Source organism: Nerophis ophidion, linkage group LG15 (assembly GCF_033978795.1).
Source record: "Nerophis ophidion isolate RoL-2023_Sa linkage group LG15, RoL_Noph_v1.0, whole genome shotgun sequence".
Lineage (NCBI taxonomy): Eukaryota > Metazoa > Chordata > Actinopteri > Syngnathiformes > Syngnathidae > Nerophis > Nerophis ophidion.
Window position 1 is genome coordinate 6,007,155 of NC_084625.1, and position 17,481 is coordinate 6,024,635.

The window sequence follows — 17,481 nt, forward strand, 5'->3', positions numbered from 1 at the left end:
GAGACAATCCCTGTGGAGTTCAAAGTTGCAACGGATCAGGTTTTATTTTAGTTTGACTCCCTTAGTTCTGTTTTCAGTTGTGTTTGTTGGTTGCAATGGGTGCTGATTATTTTCAACTGCCTCTGATTAGTGTTCGGGACGCTCACCTGCTCGCGGGCACTAATCAGAGAGCTATCGTATTCCTGCTTTTCGCCACACTAAGTCTGGCGCTCTTGTTTGCTCATGCAACAAGTTACCTTACCTTGGATTCCTGGTTTCTAATACGACGTTTTAGTAGGACTTTGGTAAGCAATGAAGCCGCACCGCTTGATGGATTGTACTGTGCTTCAACATAGGAGTATTATTATGGTGTGTGTATAAGGTAAGACATATTATCTGGCATTTTTTTTCGAAATAATACGGAAAAGCAACTTTTCTTAACTTCAGGTACCTGCTGATCTGAATCTGTATCTCATTGTCCCATTGGGTTGAGTTTTTCCTTGCCCTGATGTGGGATCTGAGCCGAGGATGATTTAGGGCTGTATGAGTAAATGTTGATTGATTGATTGACTTGGGATCTGCATAAGTCCTGAAAATTTGGGCGCTTCCATCTTTGTTGTCCGTGTCGACGCCGAAGTCGATAAACTTCTTCTTTTTTTCTATCTTTTTGTTATGGGACATTCATCCTCCGCTGTTGCCATTTCTAATATTAGGTAGTGTAAAGTTCTTACTTATATCTGATAGTAAACTTGCCATGAAAGCACTAAAACATACTGGTGTCGTGAGTTGACAATATTCACCCAAGGATCTTTAATTATTAGAGAGTTCCGGTCGGACGGTTTTTCTCGGGATACATTACCGCCGTTGTAGGAAATGTGTCGGAAACATGCTAATGTCTGCACACATGCTAAATGTTCAAATTTGAATCTAAGCATGCTAACGTTTTACGCTAGCTGTGTAGCTCATTTTGTACAGTTCCACCTTAAACTCTTGGATTCAGACACTCGGCACCATCTTCAAGCTCGGTTGGTAGAGTGGCCGTGCCAGCAACTTGAGGGTTGCAGGTTCGATTCCCGCTTGTGCCATCCTAGTCACTGCCGTTGTGTCCTTGGGCAAGACACTTTACCCACCTGCTCCCAGTGCCACCCACACTGGTTTAAATGTAACTTAGATATTGGGTGTCACTATGTAAAGCGCTTTGAGTCACTTGAGAAAAGCGCTATATAAATATAATTCACTTCACAATTCAATTCAAAGTACGGCGGCCCCCACCCATAGGTCCATGGTCCATTTTCTAGTTGACATTATTATTACATTTAGGCCATTTGTGGTTCCTACCAAAAATTATTGTTTTCTGCACATTTTGGCTTCTCTGTCCTAGACCATGTTGACCCAGAGGCCGTGGTTTGACTTAAACCGAGTGACAGTGGTGTGACTTCTGTCGACACACCTTTAGGGCAGTTTGGCTTGTACCGTACGAGACATATCCCTACACTTTGCCGTATGTTTGCCTTTCATTTAAATGTGTCCGCTGAGGCGGGGTTTCTTTAATGCCGAGTCGCACAGATTAATTAAAGCTTGTGTGGATGTGTGAAAAGAGCCCGATCAGCAGGAATCACACTTCCCGCAGACGGACGGCGAGAAGGTGATGGAGAGGACGTCTAAGGAAGTAGAATTCCCCCCCCCCCCCCCCCCCCCCCCTTGTAAAATTGCTTTTCAAGTACATGCAGTGCTTCACTTGAAAATGATTTTCCACACTCCATTTCAGCCAGCCATTAGTCAGCCGTTTCCACGCATATGGCCAAGCGCCAAGTCGGTAGTCAGCGTATTTCACCGAAACCGAAAGAAACTCTGGGGAATGAATCGCCGCCTTTAGGAGGTGACGGTTTTATTTCAGAGGGTCAGAGTTGTACTATTGCTTTGACTATTGCTATGGCTATGACTATGGCTATGACTTTGACTAATGCTATGACTTTGACTAATGCTATGACTTTAACTAATGCTATGACTATGGCTATGACGATGACTTTGACTATGGTTTTGACTATGGCTTTGACTATGGCTATTGCTATGACTCTGACTATGGCTCTGGCTATGACTATGGCTTTGACTATTGCTATGGTTATTGCTATGGCTTTGACTATGGCTTTGACTATGGCTATGACTTTGACTATGGCTAAGGCTTTGACTATGGCTATGGCTTTGACTATGACTATGGCTTTGACTATGGCTATGACTGTGGCTATGGCTTTGACTATGGCTATGACTGTGGCTATGGCTTTGACTATGGCTATGACTATGGCTATGGCTTTGACTATGACTATGACTGTGGCTATGACTATGGCTATGGCTATGACTGTGGCTATGGCTTTGACTATGACTATGGCTTTGACTATGGCTATGACTATGGCTATGACTGTGACTATGGCCATAGCTATGACTATGACTTTAACTAATGCTATAAGTATGGCTTTGACTTTGACTATGGCTTTGACTATGACTTTGACTATGGCTCTGGCTATGACTATGGCTATGACTATGGCTTTGACTATTGCTATGGCTATTGCTATGGCTATGACTATGGCTATGACTTTGACTATGGCGATGGCTATGACTATGGCTATGACTGTGGCTATGACTATGGCTATGACTGTGGCTATGACTATGGCTATGACTTTGACTATGGCTAAGGCTTTGACTATGGCTTTGACTGTGGCTATGACTGTGGCTATGACTGTGGCTATGACTATGGCTGTGACTGTGGCTATGACTATGGCTATGACTTTGACTATGGCTAAGGCTTTGACTATGGCTATGACTGTGGCTATGGCTTTGACTATGACTATGGCTTTGACTATGGCTTTGAGTATGGCTATGACTATGGCTATGACTGTGACTATGGCTATGACTTTAACTAATGCTATGAGTATGGCTTTGACTTTGACTATGGCTTTGACTATGATTTTGACTATGGCTCTGGCTATGACTATGGCTATGACTATGGCTTTGACTATTGCTATGGCTATTGCTATGGCTATGACTATGGCTATGACTTTGACTATGGTGATGGCTATGACTATGGCTATGACTGTGGCTATGACTATAACTATGACTGTGGCTATGGCTATGGCTTTGACTGTGACTATGGCTTTGACTATGGCTATGAATGGTTATGACTATGGTTATGACTTTGACTATGGCTATGACTGTGGCTATGACTATGGCCATGGCTTTGACAATGGCGATGGCTATGTCTATGACTGTGGTTGACGATGGCTTTGACTATGACTATGATTATGGCTATGACTATGGGAGGCGGGGTAGGGGTGCATGTGGCACACAGAACATCAATTTCAACACTTCTATTAGCTCGGGGTCCAGTCTACCCGGACATCTTATATGTAATAGAAATGTGTAGGGGGGATGTATGGTGTGTGGTCATTAAATATGTATTCTGATATATGTTCTTCACAGAAAATGAGCCAAAATCAGTGAGTCTCAGTTTGCAAAACCATACAAGGGTTAATGTTTGTCCTGTCATCACAGACGTCCCCTGCGATTTTCGCGTCCATCGGTCAATCTGGTAGGAGGGGCTCATTCTCCCTCATTCTAAAAGGTGGAGCTAGAGAGCCAATTTAGAAATTATACGAAAGGGTGAATGGATGGATGGACGGATGTTTAAAAAAACATATTGCTTGATTTTATTCTGTACCAACAAGACATAAGAAGCTGAGCAATTAGCCAACTCGCGACCTCAACGTGCCCTGCAGTTCTATCCATGCCCCGCCCCCACAACAAGGTCAAGGAGAAGCACAAACAAATCCTGATGGACTTAAGGAGGGCTGAAGGCCATGATGGGGTCTTCCACCGAAGACGAGGATTAGCTTTGATTTGACATGAATGTGTCCCGTGGCTCGATATTCCCACACACACACACACACACACCTCTCGTCTTCATCTTCCATTATATTCGGGATTTTATGTTGACGTCAGCTTCCTGTAACCATGACAACCAGCCCAGGTCATCAATGGGAGAAGAAGAAAAAATTCCACCGGCTAATTTCTATTCTCAGCATCAGTAGCCAGTCTGCTCGGGAGGTCATGGTTGGGGGGAAAAAAAAATAGCATAAGGCGCGGTCATGTGATTTATCTGCGGTGTCGCTTTGTAACTCATTTAAGGCAACAAATACACAACAAACAACACAACATTGGTTTTAACGACCACTTTTTGTATTTTATTTGTCCCCAGACGGGATCACTAACGACTCCACCAGAGGGCAGTCATGACATCACCACATTTCGTCATCATGCAGGTGGTCGGGCAGCGCAACATAATCCCCCCTGAGAGGTAACACACACACACACACACACGCTCCTCCGGGGCCTACAAGTACAATCAACCAATGGGAAAGAGCACAAGTTAAAAATAACCCCACACACAGCTGGCCAAGGAGGAAACGGTGAACTACCCAGCTCGTAAATCTGAACGCCGCCAGTGAAAATGTCACGCCACCGTGAGCGTCATGTATGTCCGTGTGGACGGCGCAGTTGTTGCAGGCAAAGAAAAACCGAGAACGAAGTAACGCAACAATAAAGGTCAATCATTCATAAAAATGAAGCTAATAAACGTTAATGGCGGCCTTTTACTGCCCCGCATTTTCTTCTTGAACGTCCGCCAAGAGCGGCGGCGCTTAACGACACCCCCGCTGGTCTGAGCGCTGGGAACACAGACAGCAGTGCAGACGGTCCAATGCGGGAGCAAACCTTTGCTGGAGCGTACACAACCCGAAAGAGTAATCACCGGGTTGGAACAAGCTGCACTAACAAACATCAACGCAACACGGGAGTCAAACCGGGGGCACCAAGTATGAAGATGGAAGTTATCTAAACGGAGCGAGAAGATGGGACTGCTGGAGCAATGTAGGAGATGACTTTTACCCAAGAGGAGACTAAGGGCAGCAAGAAAAGAGACTTGCAAAAAAGTGAGATACAATAAATGATTGAAGGTGGACTGCTTAAACAAAGTGAGGAGACACATTTGATCCAAGAGGAGACTGAGGACAGCAAGAAAACTGACCGCTGCAACAAAGTCAGGAGACACATTTTATCCAAGAGGAGGCTGAGGGCAGCAAGAAAACTGACTGCTGTAAAACCATGGAGACCCAATTTTATCTAAAAGTAAACTGAGAGGGAAAAAAATGGTCTGTTACAGTAAAGTAATGAAATTAGGTTTATCCGAGAAGAGACTGAGGGCAGCAAGGAAACTGACCGCTGCAACAAAGTGAAGAGACACATTTTATCCAAGAGGAGACTGAGGGCAGCAAGAAAACTGACTGCTGTAAAACCATGGAGACCCAATTTTATCTAAAAGTAAACTGAGAGGGAAAAAATTGGTCTGTTACAGTAAAGTAATGAAATTAGGTTTATCCGAGAGGAGACTGAGGGCAGCAAGGAAACTGACCGCTGCAACAAAGTGAAGAGACACATTTTATCCAAGAGGAGACTGAGGGCAGCAAGGAAACAGACTGCTGTAAAACCATGAAGAGACCCAATTTTATCTAAAAGGAAACTGAGCGGGAAAAAATGAGGTCCGTTACAGTAAAGTAAGAAAATTAGGTTTATCCGAGAGGAGACTGAGGGCAGCAAGAAAACTGACTGCTGCAACAAATTGAGGAGACACATTTTATCCAAGAGGAGACTGAGGGCAGCAAGGAAACTGACTGCTGTAAAACCATGAAGAGACCCAATTTTATCTAAAAGGAAACTGAGGGGAAAAAACATTTGGTCCGTTACAGTAAAGTAAGGAGATTAGGTTTATCCGAGAGAAGACTGAGGGCAGGAAGAAAACTGACTGCTGCAACAAAGTGAGGAGACACATTTTATCCAAGAGGAGACTGAGGGCAGCAAGAAAACTGACTGCTGTAAAACCATGGAGACCCAATTTTATCTAAAAGTAAACTGAGAGGGAAAAAAATTGGTCTGTTACAGTAAAGTAATGAAATTAGGTTTATCCGAGAGGAGACTGAGGGCAGCAAGGAAACTGACCGCTGCAACAAAGTGAAGAGACACATTGTATCCAAGAGGAGACTGAGGGCAGCAAGGAAACAGACTGCTGTAAAACCATGTAGAGACCCAATTTTATCTAAAAGGAAACTGAGCGGGAAAAAATGAGGTCCGTTACAGTAAAGTAAGAAAATTAGGTTTATCCGAGAGGAGACTGAGGGCAGCAAGGAAACTGACTGCTGTAAAACCATGAAGAGACCCAATTTTATCTAAAAGGAAACTGAGGGGAAAAAACATTTGGTCCGTTACAGTAAAGTAAGGAGATTAGGTTTATCCGAGAGAAGACTGAGGGCAGGAAGAAAACTGACTGCTGCAACAAAGTGAAGAGACACATTTTATTCAAGAGGAGACTGAGGGCAGCAAGGAAACTGACTGCTGTAAAACCATGAAGAGACCCAATTTTATCTAAAAGGAAACTGAGGGGAAAAAACATTTGGTCCGTTACAGTAAAGTAAGGAAATTAGGTTTATCCGAGAGGAGACGCAGGGCAGCAAAAAAACTTAAGAGTGAGGAGACACATTTTCAAGAGGACACCGAGGGTAAAAAATGTGTTCTGGTACAGCAAAGTAAGGAAATGAAGTTTATCCGAGAGGAGACTGAGGACAGCGAGAAAACGGACTGCTGCAACAAAGTGAGGAGACACATTTTCAAGAGGAGACTTAGGGGGAAAAATATGGTCTGTTACAGAAAAGTAAGGAAATTAGGTTTATTTGAGAGGAGACTGAGGGCAGCGAGAAAACAGACTGCTGCAACTAAGTGAGAAGACACATTTTCAAGACGAAAAGTAAGGGTAAAAAATGTGTTCTGTTACAGCAAAGTAAGGAAATTGGGTTTATCCGAGAGGAGACCGAGGACAGCAAGAAATCGGACTGCTGCAACAATGTGAGGAGACACGTTTTCAAGCAGAGGCTGAGGGTAAAGAATATGGTCTGTTATGGCAAAGTAAGAAGACACGTTTTATCCAAGAGGAGACTGAGGGAAGCGGGAAAACGGACTGCCACAACAAAGTGAGGAGGCATATTTTATCCAAGAGGATAACAAGAGTATGGTTCGTTGCAGCAATTAAGGAGACAAATGTTATCCAAAAGGAGACTGAGGGCGGCAAGCAAATAGTCCTCTGCAGCAAAGCAAGGAGACACATTTTCTCTGAGGTAAGACTGAGGGCAGGAAAAAAAAACAACTACTGCGACAAAGGGGAGACTGTAGCACGGCAACAGGCCAAGCTAACATTTGGAGACACATTTTCAAGAGGAGACTGAGGGTAAAAAAATATGGTCTGTTTTATCAAATTAAGAAGACACACTTTACCCAAGAGGAGACTGAGGGCAGCAAGAAAACAGACTGCCGCAACAAAGTGAGGAGGCATATTTTATCCAAGAGGATAACAAGAGTATGGTTCGTTGCAGCAATTAAGGAGACGAATGTTATCCAAAAGGAGACTGAGGGCGGCAAGCAAATAGTCCTCTGTAGCAAAGCAAGGAGACACATTTTCTCTGAGGTGAGACTGAGGGCAGGAAAAAAAAACAACTACTGCGACAAAGGGGAGACTGTAGCACGGCAACAGGCCAAGCTAACATGTAGTGACACATTTTCAAGAGGAGACTGGGGGTAAAAAAAAATATGGTCTGTTTTAGCAAATTAAGAAGACACACTTTACCCAAGAGGAGACTGAGGGCAGCAAGAAAACAGACTGTCGTAACAAAGTGAGGAGGCATATTTTATCCAAGAGGATAACAAGACTATGGTTTGTTGCAGCAAATAAGGAGACGAATGTTGTCCAAAAGGAGACTGAGGGCGGCAAGCAAATAGTCCTCTGTAGCAAAGCAAGGAGACACATTTTCTCTGAGGCAAGACTGAGGCCAGGAAAAAAACCAACTACTGCGACAAAGTGGAGACTGTAGCACGGCAACAGGCCAAGCTAACATTTAGTGACACATTTTCAAGAGGAGACTGAGGGTAAAAAAATATGGTCTGTTTTAGCAAATTAAGAAGACACACTTTACCCAAGAGGAGACTGAGGGCAGCAAAAAAACAGACTGCCGCAACAAAGTGAGGAGGCATATTTTTTCCAAGATATATAACAAGTCTATGTTTCGTTGCAGCAAATAAGGAGACAATTTTTATCCAAGAGGAGACTGAGGGCAGCAAGAATGTAGACCACTGTAGCAAAGCAAAGAGACACACTGCGACAAAACAAACAAAAATAAATACAAAAGTGCGACGGCGGGGAGACTAGCACTTGAACACTGACTAATTTTGCTGCCTAGACGGGTTGCCAAGGAAATCAAAACAGGAAGGAAGTTGTCACATAGTTGGAAAAAGACGCCATCAGCGGTAGGAATGTAACTCCTACTGTAACGGCGTCCTCAGGTGACCAGAAGTGTGACGGCGTCACGAGGACGCGGAAGGTTCTAGAAGCGGGTGTCGCTCACGTCAACATCAGCTGCTGCACCACGCTGCTCAGCATGTGGACCTACAGCAGGTAAACACAGCACACACCACGCGGGAGGGGGAGGAGCCTGCCTGTGATGTCATCAGTCAGGGTGGGAGGGGTTTATCTCATGTTCTCATCACAACCAAGCACTTTGCCCTTCCTGCTCCATCAGATTACATCGCTGTTACCTCCACCAAGGAGATTGTCTTCTTATCAGCGTGCAACTTCCTGCCCGCGCTGCTGATTGTGTGTTTAATCTGCTCACAGCCAGCATGATGCTGACCTTTTTGATTTGGACGCGGGCGTCCACATTCATGCCGCTGAACAATCAAAGCAGGCGGGGGCCAGGTTGATATTTGTCATTTTCAAAACCAATACAATACATTGATTTTTTTTTTTAACCTTTCCCATTCCCCTTAATTTGGGTCTTGGGTTTCACTCATAAATATGTCAAAAACAAGTCATATGTTATTGTTATTATGGGCCTGCTGGAGTGCCATGCATGTGAATGGGCGCTGGCATTGCAGCAGGGCCATGTGAGATTCTCCACCCTGAGATCGGTAGGTCATGAGTTAAAACCCCGGCCGAGTCATACCGAAGACTATAAAAATGGGACCCATTACCTCCCTGCTTGGCACTCAGCATCAAGGGTTGGAATTGGGGGTTAAATCACCCAAAAATGATTCCCGGGCGCGACCACCGCTGCTGCTCACTGCTCCCCTCACATCCCAGGGGGTCATCAAGGGTGATGGGTCAAATGCAGAGAATCTTTCCGCCACACCTAGTGTGTGTGTGACAATCATGGGTACTTCAACTTGAATTTTAAATTATGATGGCTCATGCATTGCAGCAGGCCCATATTATTATTGCTCATGCATTGCAGCAGGCCCATATTATTATTGCTCATGCATTGCAGCAGGCCCATATTATTATTGCTCATGCATAGCAACAAGCCCATATTATGATTACTCATGCATAGCAGCAGGACCCAATTATTATTGCTCATGCATAGCAGCAGGCCCATATTATTATTACTTATGCATAGCAGCAGGCCCATATTATTATTGCTCATGCATAGCAGCAGGCCCATATTATTATTGCTCATGCATAGCAGCAGGCCCATATTATTATTGCTCATGCATAGCAGCAGGCCCATATTATTATTGCTCATGCATAGCAGCAGGACCATATTATTATTGCTCATGCATAGCAGCAGGCACATATTATGATTGCTCATGCATAGCAGCAGGCCCATATTATTATTGCTCATGCATAGCAGCAGGCGCATATTATGATTGCTCATGCATAGCAGCAGGCCCATATTATTATTGCTCATGCATAGCAGCAGGCGCATATTATGATTGCTCATGCATTGCAGCAGGCCCATATTATGATTACTCACGCATAGCACCAGGCCCATATTATTATTGCTCATGCATAGCAGCAGGCCCATATTATTATTGCTCATGCATAGCAGCAGGCCCATATTATAATTGCTCATGCATAGCAGCAGGCCCATATTATTATTGCTCATGCATAGCAGCAGGGCCATATTATTATTGCTCATGCATAGCAGCAGGGCCATATTATTATTGCTCATGCATAGCAGCAGGCCCATATTATTATTGCTCATGCATAGCAGCAGGGCCATATTATTATTGCTCATGCATAGCAGCAGGGCCATATTATTATTGCTCATGCTTAGCAGCAGGCCCATATTATTATTGCTCATGCATAGCAGCAGGGCCATATTATTATTGCTCATGCATAGCAGCAGGCCCATATTATTATTGCTCATGCATTGCAGCAGGCCCATATTATTATTGCTCATGCATAGCAGCAGGGCCATATTATTATTGCTCATGCATAGCAGCAGGCCCATAATATAATTGCTCATGCATAGCAGCAGGGCCATAGTATGATTGGTCATGCATAGCAGCAGGCGAATATTATCATTGCTCATGCATAGCAGCAGGCCCATATTATTATTGCTCATGCATAGCAGCAGGCCCGTATAATGATTCCTCATGCATAGCAGCAGGCCCATATTATTATTGCTCATGCATAGCAGCAGGCCCATATTATTATTGCTCATGCATAGCAGCAGGCCTATATTATTATTGCTCATGCATAGCAGCAGGACCCAATTATTATTGCTCATGCATAGCAGCAGGCCCATATTATTATTACTTATGCATAGCAGCAGGCCCATATTATTATTGCTCATGCATTGCAGCAGGCCCATATTATTATTGCTCATGCATAGCAGCAGGCCCATATTATGATTGCTCATGCATAGCACCAGGCCCATATTATTATTGCTCATGCATAGCAGCAGGCCCATATTATTATTACTTATGCATAGCAGCAGGCCCATATTATTATTGCTCATGCATTGCAGCAGGCCCATATTATTATTGCTCATGCATAGCAGCAGGCCCATATTATGATTGCTCATGCATAGCACCAGGCCCATATTATTATTGCTCATGTATTGCAGCAGGCCCATATTATGATTTTCCATTTTTATAACCCAATGCAGCCCCCGACTAAATAAAGATGCAATAGCATCTTTATTTAGTCCTGTAAAGAACTATCTTGACACAAAAAAAAACAACAACATTAACCTACGGGACCAAATGTCTGTCTTGATAGAAAATAATTCAGAATTCAGCTCACACTTATTCAAGTTTTGACAAACAAGTAACTTTTAACGTCATTATTGAGTCGAGCCCTCCAAGTGGCACACGCAAAAGAAAGCAAGACGCCGTCACCACGACCACAGGGGGCGACGTTAGCCATCTCTAAACCAAATTACCCGGCGGAAAACTGCTGAGGTCTCAACCTTTAATAGGATCACGGCGAAAGCAAATCAGTGGCGGCCTCCGCTGCGCGTAATAACCAAAGGTACGTCAAACAAGGCCTTCCATTTCCCGCTCCTACCCCCGTCACCGCTGTGTAACACCTTCATCGACGCTCTCTCCCACAGGAGACAAATAGAAATGTCAGGACACGACCCCCCCGGCCTTTTCACTCCTCATTCATACCGCCGTACTTCATCCTTGTCCACCACTTGTCATGGATGCTGCACATGAAGACGTGCAGGGAGTAGGGATGGCACACTAAAATCCATATTGCAACCTCTTGTGATAACGATGTACAGTATGTCACCATTTATTAAACAGGCATATGAATGATAATAGAAGCATTTACACGGACTCATCTTCTGTTGTAACATGGTTCTATTTACACTTATGTTGAAATGTAATAAGCATTTGTTTTGTATTGTAGACTACTGTATTTTTCGGGCTATAAAGCGCACTTAAAATCCTTTCATTTTCTCGAAACTCGACATAACCTGGTGCACCTAATGTAGGGAATCATTTTGATTTTGCTTATCGACCTTGAAGCTATTTTATTTTGTACAAACCCCGTTTCCATATGAGTTGGGAAATTGTGTTAGATGTAAATATAAACGGAATACAATGATTTGCTAATCCTTTTCAACCCATATTCAGTTGAATGCACTACAAAGACAAGATACTTGATGTTGAAACTCATAAACTTTTTTTTTTTGGTAAATAATAATTAAATTAGAATTTCATGGCTGCAACATGTGCCAAAGTAGTTGGGAAACGGCATGTTCACCACTGTGTTACATCACCTTTTCTTTTTAACAACACTCAATAAACCTTTGGAAATTGAGGACACACATTTTTGAAGCTTTTCAGGTGGAATTCTTTCCCATTCTTGTTTTATGTACATCTTAAGTTGTTCAACAGTCCAGGGTCTCCGTTGTGGTATTTTAGGCTTAGTAATGCGCCACGCATTTTCGATGGGAGACAGGTCTTGACTGCGGGCGGGCCAGGAAAGTGCACGCACTCTTTTTTTACGAAGCCACGCTGTTGTAACACGTGCTGAATGTGGCTTGGCATTGTCTTGCTGAAATAAGCAGGGGCGTCCATGAAAAAGATGGCACTTAAATGGCAGCATATGTTGTTCCAAAACCTGTATGTACCTTTTAGCATTAATGGTGCCTTCACAGATGTATAAGTTACCCATGCCTTGGGCACTAATGCACCCCCATACCATCACCGATGCTGGCTTTTGAACTTTGCGTCGATAACAGTCTGGATGGTTCGCTTCCCCTTTGGTCCGGATGACACCATGTCGAATATTTCCAAAAACAATTTGAAATGTGGACTCGTCAGAGCACAGAACACTTTTCCACTTTGCATCAGTCCAATGTTAGATGATCTCGGGCCCAGAGAAGCCGGCGGCGTTTCTGGATGTTGTTGATGTTCGCATAGTATAGCTTTCACTTGCACTTACAGATGTAGCAACAAACTGTATTTAGTGACAGTGGTTTTCTGAAGTGTTCCTGAGCCCATGTGGGGATATCCTTTAGAGATTGATGTCGGTTTTTGATACAGTGCCGTTTGAAGGATCGAAGGTCACGGTCATTCAATGTTGGTTTCCGGCCATGCCGCTTACGTGGGGTGATTTCTCCGGATTCTCTGAACCTTTTGATGATATTATGGACCGTAGATGTTGAAATTCATAAATTTCTTACAATTGCACTTTGAGAAACGTTGTTCTTAAACTGTTTGACTGTTTCCTCACGCAGTTGTGGACAAAGGGGTGTACTGAGCATTTTTTGGGAAGCTGTTTTTATACCCAATCATGGCACCCACCTGTTCCCAATTAGCCTGCACACCCGTGGGATGTTCCAAATAAGTGTTTGATGAGCATTCCTCAACTTTATCAGTATTTATTGCCACCTTTCCCAACTTCTTTGTCACGTGTTGCTGGCATCGAATTCTAAAGTTAATTATTATTCGCAACAAAAAAAATGTTTATCAGTTTGAACGTCAAATATGTTGTCTTTGTAGCATATTCAACTGAATATGGGTTGAAAATGATTTGCAAATCATTGTATTCTGTTTATATTTACATCTAACACAATTTCCCAACTCAATTGGAAACAGGGTTTGTAAGAGATACGTGTTGACTGCAATAAGACTCAAGTAAACAACACAAAACTTTAAATGGTCCATAGAGTGGCCGTGCATGCAACCTGATGGTTCCTGGTTCGATCCCAAGCTTCTACCAACCTTTGTAGTCGATAAGCTGCTTCTTTTTCTCTAAAAAAAGAAAAAAAAAAAAAGTACGGGATCTGGTACCCATCCCTCCTCTCCACTGAATCGTGTTTAGTAGCGGCAAGCATCAGCCATTAGCCTCTCGCCGCTAATGTGGACATTTGAAGTCTTCATCTCTCTCTAGGGACAAGATGAATGTCAAAAAAAAAAAAAAAAAAAAGTCTGCTAAAGAAAGAGAAACGTGTCCCTCAGGGAGATAAATTGCTGTTATTGTTCTGGAGGAAGCAAGCGGCGTCGCACACTAATTGCTGCATTCATTTCCAAACGCTCGTCATTAATCATCCCAGATAAGCCATCATAATTATCTCCAAGTCGGCGCTTTATCGACGACAAACTGAGTGTCCTTTACCTCGTCGCGCACGTCTGGCTGCTTTTGTCACAAATCGCATTGTTCAGCAGCCGTCCAATTAAAAGACTTGAGTTATTCCACGCCGAGGTGCAGGGCGGACGCAGCGGGCGGGCTTCTTTCTCATTAGCGGCGGCCTTCTGTCCTGTGGCGGCCGAGCAGGGCTTTTAATAACGTCTCGTATTCACCTTCCGCTTTGTCGCCGCCTGCGACCAATGCTCCGAGTCCAAGTCCAAAGTGGGATTTATCCTCAATCTACCGTATTTGTCCGACCAGAGGGCGCCCCGGATTATAAGGCGCACTGCCGGTGAGCGGGTCTAGTCAGGTACTTCCATACAAAATGCACACCGGATTATAAGGCGCATTAAATATAATTTGTTTTTTTTCTCAATGTAAAAGACTTCCTTGTGGTCTACATCAGTTTTTTTCAACCTTTTTTTGAGCCAAGGCACATTTTTTAGTGTTTAAAAACACTAAAGTTTGGTGTTGTTTACTTGAGTCTTATTGCAGTCTACACGTATCTCTTATGTGCGACTGCCATCTACTGGTCACACTTATCATTACATCACGTACCAAATAAAATAGCTGCGAGGTCGGTAAGAACAACCAGAATTATTCCGTACATTAACCGCACTGTTGAGTTTTGAGGAAAAAAAATACATTTTAAGTGCGCCTTAAAGTCCAGAAAATACGGTAATGTAGTTAATCATAGAACTGGCAGCCAATATTATTAAAAGGTCGATTCTGAATCGAATTGTTACCCCCAAGAATCAAATCAAATCGTGTGCTGCTACCGATCCGTTGTGGTGAAGAAGGAGCTGAGCCGGAAGGCAAAGCTCTCAATTTACCGGTCGATCTACGTTCCCATCCTCAACTATGGTCATGAGTTTTGAGTCATGACCGAAAAGGATAAGATCGCGGGTACAAGCGGCCGAAATTAGTTTCCTCCGCGCGGTGGTGGGGCTCTCCCTTAGAGATAGGGTGAGAAGCTCTGCCATCCGGGAGGAACTCAAAGTAAAGCCGCTGCTCCTTCACATCGAGAGGAGCCAGATGAGGTGGTTCGGGCATCTGGTCAGGATGCCACCTGAATGCCTCCCTAGGGAGGTGTTTAGGGCACGTCCAACCGGTAGGAGGCCACGGGGAAGACCCAGGACACGTTGGGAAGACTATGTCTCCCGGCTGGCCTGGGAACGCCTCGGGATCCCCCGGGAAGAGCTAGACGAAGTGGCTGGGGAAAGGGAAGTCTGGGTTTCCCTGCTTAGGCTGTTGCCCCCGCGACCCGACCTCGGATAAGCGGAAGAAGATGTATGGATGGATGGATGTTGCTCAAAGATTCACGGCCCTAATATGAAATAATTATTATTTTTTTAAAAAGATAAAATAATAGTAACAATATGAACAATAAATACCGTATTTCCTTGAATTGCCGCCGGGTATATAGTATGCGCCTGCCTAGAATTACTGCCGGGTCGAACTCGTTTCGCAAGATATTATTTTTATTAGCGTTTGTCTAGAATTTCCGCCGGGTCAAACTCGTTTCGCAAAATAATTAGCATATGCCTAGAATTTCCACAGGGTCAAACTCGTCACGTCACGAGTGACACTTCCCCTGTCATCATTTTCAAAAGGGAGGAGGCTGATTTCAATCATTTGAAATCGCATAAATGCAAGAATATTAAGAGCTATTAAGTAGGATTTAAGGTCCAAGCTATTGAATATGCTAAAAATAACAGTAAGCAGCAATGTTTTATCAATATACCGTAGCTGCGTGTGTGAAATATGAGTCATTAAATGACTCCCGCCTCCTGCTGGTAGAGGGCGCTAGTGATCCTTCTTGCGACCACTCGGCTGCAGAAGAAGTGACAACAAGCAGCGATCGTTTATTTTTTCCTCTCGCTTGCACTTTTAACATGGAGGATTACATATCTAAAATAAAACAGTTTTCTAAACTGGACTTTCAATGGAAGCAGGAGGTAATAAAGGAAGATCTCCATCGAGACAGAGAGACTTTTAAAACTGAAGAAAGATAAGGAAGACTTCTATAAACAAGTTATGGATGCTTTTGATCAGAAGGAGCTGCGCATGGACTTCATTTATAAGTAAAGGTAAGACCATGCAGTGGTTCACACAGGTCAGGCATCTATTTGTGGTGGTGTGGTTGGGGGGGGGGGGGCACAGGCAGTGGCAGATGACTAAGAAGAACGCGGAGTTGGAATATAATTACAACACTTTATGTACATATTTATATAATATTTACATATTTATACAACATGTAACTACAAGCGGGCTTCACGGTGGCAGAGGGGTTAGTGCGTCTGCCTCACAATACGAAGGTCCTGCAGTCCTGGGTTCAAATCCAGGCTCGGGATCTTTCTGTGTGGAGTTTGCATGTTCTCCCCGTGAATGCGTGGGTTCCCTCCGGGTACTCCGGCTTCCTCCCACCTCCAAAGACATGCACCTGGGGATAGGTTGATTGGCAACACTAAATTGGCCCTAGTGTGTGAATGTTGTCTGTCTATCTGTGTTGGCCCTGCGATGAGGTGGCGACTTGTCCAGGGTGTACCACGCCTTCCGCCCGATTGTAGCTGAGATAGGCGCCAGCGCCCCCCGCAACCCCAAAAAGGGAATAAGCGGTAGAAAAATGGATGGATGGATGGTAACTACAAGCTCCATTCACAGACAGAGTCCCGTTTCTTTAATTAGCGGTCGAGCGAGTCAAAAGCCGAAAAACTCACAGCCCAGTGGGACGTCAATGTAAATGACTATGAGAAACCTTGGAGAGGACCGCAGATGTGGGTGACCCCGTCCCCTCTTGGGGAGACCGGATGCAGTGGATGTCGAGTGGGTCTAACATAATATTGTGAAAGTCCAGTTCATAGTGGATCTAACTCAGGGGTAGGGAACCTATGGCTCGAGAGCCAGATGTGGCTCTTTTGATGACTGCATCTGGCTCTCGGATAAATCTTAGCTGACGTTGCTTAACACGATAAGTAATTAATAGTTCCGCTGGTTATCACAGTGTTAAAAATAACGTTCAAAATAGAAAACATTCTCATGCATTTAAATTCTTTCTTGGCGGGCCGCCACAAATAAATTATTGTGTTGGAAACCCTGAAATAATAACGTTTTTTTTTTAATTAAATGTGCTTTTCATGATGGTAGCCTTACATCACACTCACATTTATAAGCGCAGGCCTAAATTTACCGCATGCCTTTGGTAAAGCGTGAGAAGAGGTTTTAAATTAATTACCCGCCCCGGCGGCAATTCAAGGAAATACGGTAAATAGATTTTTTTTTTAAAAGAAACAAAAGATAAATGCATTCCTGAACAGCTATTTTCACTTCTACTTTAAGAGAGGCTTTTTCCCCGTGTTCTGAAGGATATATTCCATCATGTTAAAAAAAAAAAAAGACGCCGCACGAACGACCTTACCGATCCGTGTGAGGTCTCAACGGCGGCCACCAACCCCCCCTCCCCCCCCCGACGCCATGTCAGTGCC

The 17,481-nt window shown here is 43.9% G+C and overlaps 2 protein-coding genes and 1 long non-coding RNA gene across 5 annotated transcripts in view; 2 read left to right on the forward strand and 1 right to left on the reverse strand.

Moving 5' to 3' along the window:
• rnf152 (ring finger protein 152) overlaps positions 1-17,481 on the reverse strand; it is a 45,735-nt gene that overhangs the window by 1,559 nt on the left and 26,695 nt on the right. The window lies entirely within an intron of this gene.
• Positions 1,777-2,777, forward strand: LOC133569900 (keratin-associated protein 21-1-like). The gene is made up of 3 exons (XM_061922489.1): positions 1,777-1,879; positions 2,161-2,397; positions 2,671-2,777. The coding sequence occupies exons 1-3, from the start codon at positions 1,777-1,779 to the stop codon at positions 2,775-2,777; spliced, it is 447 nt and encodes a 148-aa protein (XP_061778473.1).
• Positions 4,226-17,481, forward strand: part of LOC133569132 (uncharacterized) — a 62,579-nt gene continuing 49,323 nt past the window's right edge. Inside the window, exons 1-3 of one of the 2 annotated variants that reach the window (XR_009809758.1) lie at positions 4,226-4,327; positions 8,413-8,524; positions 8,649-8,848. This is a non-coding gene — a long non-coding RNA (uncharacterized LOC133569132). Of the gene's footprint in view, positions 4,328-8,412; positions 8,525-8,648; positions 8,849-17,481 lie in introns of those variants that run through there. The other variant, XR_009809759.1, reaches the window with a different exon arrangement.

Bases quoted from the DNA above. Each gene is read 5' to 3' on its own strand.
- LOC133569900 (XM_061922489.1), top strand. From the start codon at position 1,777: ATGGCCAAGCGCCAAGTCGGTAGTCAGCGTATTTCACCGAAACCGAAA. The intron at 1,880-2,160 runs GTCAGAGTTGTA...ACTATGGCTAAG, and splicing joins TGACGGTTTTATTTCAGAGG to GCTTTGACTATGGCTATGGC. The intron at 2,398-2,670 runs GTGACTATGGCC...ACTATGGCTAAG, and splicing joins CTATGACTATGGCTATGACT to GCTTTGACTATGGCTTTGAC.